The sequence below is a fragment of the Cibotium barometz genome, chromosome 39, assembly GCF_041138505.1.
Source record: "Cibotium barometz isolate CiBa-2024 chromosome 39, ASM4113850v1, whole genome shotgun sequence".
NCBI lineage: Eukaryota > Viridiplantae > Streptophyta > Polypodiopsida > Cyatheales > Cibotiaceae > Cibotium > Cibotium barometz.
In genome coordinates, this window is record NC_141084.1 from 19,801,718 (window position 1) to 19,807,883 (window position 6,166).

Consider the following 6,166-nt stretch of genomic DNA (forward strand, 5'->3'; position numbering starts at 1 on the left):
ATTCAAAGTAGGGCATCCAAAGGGCCTTGAACCCAATACTTCAATTGTATAATGCATTGTCTTTAATCCCTACCTCACCCCCCCTCACCCCCCCTCCCAATACACACACACAAAACTAACCCTAAAATTGTATGTCCATGCACAATCATATTTTTTGAGTATGATACCATGCACATCATATTTTTTGTGTATGATACCATGGACCTAAATGAAGTCCCCCTCACAAGCCATACCAGTTGTCACTATTCGCAGTGCCTATCCGAGCCATACCATATAACCATTTGCAATGCCCCCCCAAAAAGCCCATATACCCCATAAACTTACTCACACGTGTGAACAGCCATAGGACTCCTCCTTGAGAGTCCATACACGTGTGAAAAGCCATCCTCCCTCCCGCCAGAGTTGCTTTAGTCAATTATTATCCCCTCCGTCTCTCACCTACGCGCTAAGGTCGTGGAGGGCACACCCACAACACACACTCTCTCTCTCCTCATACTTTTCTCACTGGCCTTTTCAATGACTCTCTCTTTCTCTCTCTCTCACACCAGCCATATCAACCGTCCTTCTTCAAAGCGTGCGAGGCCTCTCTCAACTACCCTTCCCCGACAACGATCCGCTCTCTCACCAACAACCCCCTCATCCGATCGGGTTTTCTGTTGCCTCTCTCAAAAGAAAGAGCTGCAGGGTCTCTTTTTTAGGGTTAGGGTTTTCCTCAGAAGAGCAAAGAAAAATGTGCCCCATGCGGTTCATCCTGGTCCTCGCCTCTCTCATTGTTGCTGGCTACCTTGCTTGTAAAGCACTCTGGTTGAGCGGCGAGGACGATCCCATCACTAACGTCGAGAGCGATGCCACAGAAATCGAAGAGAAAGAAGGCGTTCTCAAGCGGGTACTCTTCCATCTCTTTGAGGCGCATGTAATGTGTGTGTGTGTGTGTGTGTGTGAGAGAGAGAGAGAGAGAGAGAGAGAGAGATTTACTGTGTTAGAGAGATGATGATGAAGTTGTTGTATTAGAGAGAGAGGATGATAATAATGGTGGAGCTACTCTGTGTGTGTGTGTGTGTGTGTGTGAGAGAGAGAGAGAGAGAGAGAGAGAGAGAGAGGGAGAGGGAGAGGGAGAGGGAGAGGGAGTCCCTTTGCTTTTCAGCAATTTGGTATGGAGGTTTTAACATTAATTGTAGATAGACCTGGCCTTATGGGTTTTCTCTTATTACTCTTTAAATGGGTTTGTTTAGCTCAAATTATAATGAGCAATGCTGAGACTTTGATTGCATAGCCTGTGCTTAACTTCACTTTGCCAAACATGCTGCTCTTTTCCTTTTTTTTTCTCTCTCCAAAAAGTGTTCCAATTAGAGTTTAAGATTCAAATTAGATTTTTCTTAAACAAAAAAGGGGGGGAATTTTGAATGTTAGTCCATTTTGAAACACGCATACTCACACACACCTCCATACATTATCATGATGTGCAAGGCTACCACAACACAATGCTGCCAATGGGGTTTGAAGCTTTGACCCCAACACCCTAATCAATTCTATCCCCCTAAGCACTTGTACTGTTCTAACCTAAGAATTATCACATTGTTGCCCTTAATATCGGTGCCAATTACGTGGATTCATTTTATCATAACTTGTTTGCTTATTTTCTGCCTACAGGGCTACACAAAATTTGTGTCTGGCATGTGGACCCTGGTGGACATGGCCAGTGGCAGGTACCTATGGCGGTCTATGGCATCACAAGAGAATGCAGTGAAGGCAAAGTCTCTCTAGAGCTGTCAAAAAGCAAATGCATCTCAAGGAGGCGAAGGATGAAAGCAAGCTTTTCATATTTTTAAATGGGATGTTGAGTTCTGTTGATGTGGTCTATCTTCTGGCTTTGTACTGGTGTTGCATACTCATCTACACTTTCTTAAATAAAGTTCACAGATTCATTTATTTTTTTGGCTTTTGTTATCAAATTTTTTGCTGGAGCTAACCTTGCCTTTAGCAGTAAAGAAGGTTAGTATCAGAGCCTTGCGTTCTCCAATCGGCACGGCAGGTGGTTTCTTTCGTGTCCTTTTGGGACTGCTGCTTACATAAGGGAATGCATAGCTGTGGATCAGAAAACATAATACTTTTTAACAATATACTTAGTTCTTAAGGGCATTACCTAGTCCTTTGTTCCTTATACCAAAAAATGCTGGCCTTGCTATCTTCTGTGCAAGTCCAACATGCTGACCATGATGTGCTTAAGTTGTATTGCGATGGTGTTTGGGAGCTCTTAGTGTTGATGTCATTGCTGTGCAGTTCTGCAGCACCATGTCCTGAAGTCTTCCTCATGGACAGGTGACAGCCTTTCCAGCTACGAAACTGGTGACGCAGCATATCGAGGCCTTCCAAAATCCTACTTTAACGGACCAGATATTCTATTTGATACATTTGCACTGGTTGAAACTGCTGCTTAGTTGTCCAATCTGTCACCTGATCAAGAGAGTGCTCTCAGCAAGGAGTCCAATGACATTTTTGTATGTTTCTGGCTGTTCAGCCTTTTAGTACCATTTGGGAGATTCAAAGTGCAAGTACATTGACCAGGGCCATGATGGATGTGGTCCGAACTAGACTTTAATTACTTGAGTCATGATGGATGTGGTCCGAACTAGACTTTAATTACTTGAGTCTGAAAAGAGGAAGCTTTTCCCTCTGGTCATGCAATATCAAGATGCATGCAGCTATTGGGTCCCTCAATTGAGCTGTGAAGAGCCACTGAGTGGTCATCTTGCTATTTGACTGTACTATTTTTGTAGGGATCCTGCAGTACTTTGCCCTGTGCTGAACATGACCATCTACCCTTCTCTCAACATAGAAAATTTCAGTAACATGTTGAGGGAGCAATCATTTCAATCTACTTTTGAAGGCTTTTGTAATGCAGTTGGATTGCAGGTCATTGTGGCTTGTACTAGGATTCATCCTATGCCTGCCTTGGAGGCGTTGTTTCTACCAGTTTCAACCAGAGAGTCCTAGATATCATATGATTTTAAGTTCAATGACATGAAATACTAGAGTTGCACTAGCTTCATCAGCTTTATAGCTTTTGTAGTTGATAGTGGGCATCAAGAGAAGGATAATACCTTTCATCCCAAGTCGCATGTCTTCTTGAATCGGATCAAGAAGCCCTGTTGGGAGAAGAAAGAGGACCTTGAAGTGTTTAGTACTTCGAAACTACTGTTTTTCGGTGAGATCTTCGCTCCAGGTGTGTTTTAGGGACCATTCACGCGTTTTTCAATTTCCTGCAGACATCTTTGGGATCCAGAATTTGCACTGTTCTTCATTGGATTCTGAAGTAATATTGTCAGATCTACTACACATGGGTGGGTGTGCATATAAATGTGAAAGCATTATCAGACACTCACCACACTATATCTTGTTTACAAGCCACACTTCAGCGACATCGATCTCTACATCTTACAAGTAAAATTTTTGCTCACTTTACTTTGCATTTCTTTCATACATCTTGTAGGTTTCCATTGTCAATGGCCTTATTAGTAGCCACCGTGGATGCATCAAAGGATCACTTAGAACTTGTAGGTTGTGTGATTACTTGCTTGGGTATTATCAGAAACGGTAGACAATGATGTATTTCGAATGTTATCCATTGAGGATAAGCTTGACGGGACCAACTATCCGTTATGTTATCTGCTAAGGATAAGCTCGACGGGACCAACTACCCGTATGAGAGGAAAGTAATAAGTAACTACAAGTAGTCATAAATCTCATCACCAACAATTGGTTGTGACACACACGAATTGTAGAATGGCTATGACAAAATTCCTTCATCAGCATACTGATTGGCATCTATATGTCCCCAGGACTAACCAATGTTATTCATGGATTCACGAAGCAAGTATCGATCATGATAACTTTGTCCACAAAAATAAAATTAAATATGTGCATAGTATACGAAGCACTGTCGAAGTCATGCTATCGATCCTTCGCATCCTCTCCTAGTTCACAATAAGTAGCCTGCAATCACTAGGATCCCCACAAAAGACGTGGGTTTCCACTTTTGCAACACGTGTCATGGAATAAACACCAAAGTACATTCGCATCCAAAGGTTCATCTAAAATAACTCAAGGTTAACTTGGCAAGGCCAGCCAAAGTACATTCACATCCAAGGGCTCATCTGAACAAACTAAAGGCTACCTTGGCAAGACCAAACAAAGAAGGCTCCTTGGTCTCCCAAGTCAATGGTCTCTCTGCAATAAATTCTTCTCTATAGGTTAGGGATTTTACCCAAAAGGAAAACACCCATCTACAACTGGACCCACCAAAATATCCAAAACAATAATCTGTTAGATATCATATACCAAATGGGACACCAAGGTATATATCTCCATGGTATGTATCTCCATCTGAACCTCCCCAAGAGGTCAACCACTCTTGGGTCCTCTCCCTCAGATCACCCCTACAATGCTCCAAGTCTACTCCTTCAAACCGGTCTACCCACAAGTTCAGGTAAATCAAGGAGAATTCTAGTCTAAGTTATTGTCAGCTAAGGAATTGCAAGCGCATACAAACCAAGAAGCTATCAAGAAATCTTTCTTGCATACTCAAACAACTCTCCTTCCACCTACGTTTGCTCCTCATGGGTGTGAAGGACATGGTACCCTATAATGGATGCGCATCAAGTATACCAAAGGAATCATGAAGGAAGTCTCAAACTCTTTTGCTCCACAAAGACAAAAATCTACTCAGATCAAGTCACTCCATGAACAATCACCCCATAAAGTATGGCAGCAAAAGATTAACGCCTTGCACCATGGGGTAAGGGTTTACTGGGGCAAGGGAGCACAAAATATCCTATAGAAGCAAACTAAGCTTCCCCATTGGCCTATGCTAAAAAAACATAATGTCTGTCAATGTCTGCTTTTCCTCTGTGTCTACTCCTTCTCACTCACAGATGTCTAAGAGGTGAAAGAAGGTGCCACAATAAACAACTAGTGAAAGTATAATTTGCATGTAGATGATAAGAAAATATGTAGGTAATATGTATGGATAGTGCAGGATTACATTCTGCTCAGTGGATGTGGCATGTATTGCTACGAAATACCTCAGGCCTGCGCCTGCGGTGTGTTCAGTCTCACCATGGACGAAGGGAACCTCTTTGGGGAAAATTGCTGAGTACTGAGGAGTATGCACCTGAAGATAACATGAAAGGCATTCTGGAAAAGGAGCGCGCTTTTGAGGCGCAAATCAGCCGCATTACGCATGTCAAAGAAGATGTCTTGGAGACCATTTTCCTAGGTGATGACAAAGGAGACTAAGTCGGTGAAAATTAGTACCTTGCTGGAACCCGCATTTAAAACTGATTTGGTGGAACTTCTGCGGGAATTCCGGGATGTGTTTGCCTGGGATTATGCTGACATAAAAGGTCTGGACCCAAAGTTTTACCAACACCGCATTTACTTGAAGCCGGATAATGCGATACCCTCCAGGTATCAGCGTTATCGCATAAACCCGCGTGTACCCAAGCAGGTCAAGGAAGAGCTGGAACGCTTGTTGAGGGTGGGATTCATAGCACCTATTGAAAACCCGGATTGGATTTCTCCTATAGTCATTGTCCCGAAGAAGAACAAGAAATTACGCATCTGTGTGGATTAGAGAAAGCTTAATACGGCCGCAGTCCCGGACCCTTTTCCCTTGCCCTACATGGATTCCATTTTGGATGATGTATCAGGGCATGAAATGTACTCGTTTCTTGATGGATTCAACGACGGCTACAATCAAATCCGGATGGCACAAGAGGATCAAGCCAAAACCGCATTCATCACCGCATGGGGGGTGTTTGTGTGCACAATCATGTGGTTCGGATTGCGCAATGCACCTTCCACCTGCCGCCTTCTAGCACAACATGTATGAAATCTTTGGGCCCTTTCTCACCGATTTTATGCGCATTTTTTGGATGATCTGAGTGTCTTTGGCACTAGTGTACTCTGCATTTGGGGCACTTGTGGCTTTGTTTTCAGCGCTGCCGGGAGGTGTCCTTTATTCTTAATCCACTCAAGTGTGTTTTTGCGGTGCGAAGTGGCAAATTGCTAGGTCTCATCATTTCCCAGGAGGGCATTGCGGTCGATCCAGACAAAGTGGCGGCTATTATTATGTGGATCCTAAAGGCTATATGCGATTTCTGGGCCA

General features: G+C 43.3%; 1 protein-coding gene across 1 annotated transcript; it reads left to right on the forward strand.

The window, feature by feature from the left end:
• Positions 1-467: 467 nt before the first annotated feature.
• LOC147615837 (uncharacterized) lies at positions 468-1,929 on the forward strand. Its single transcript, XM_086778442.1, has 2 exons — positions 468-886; positions 1,651-1,929. The coding sequence occupies exons 1-2, from the start codon at positions 731-733 to the stop codon at positions 1,762-1,764; spliced, it is 270 nt and encodes an 89-aa protein (XP_086634568.1). The 5' UTR covers positions 468-730; the 3' UTR covers positions 1,765-1,929.
• Positions 1,930-6,166: the final 4,237 nt, after the last annotated feature.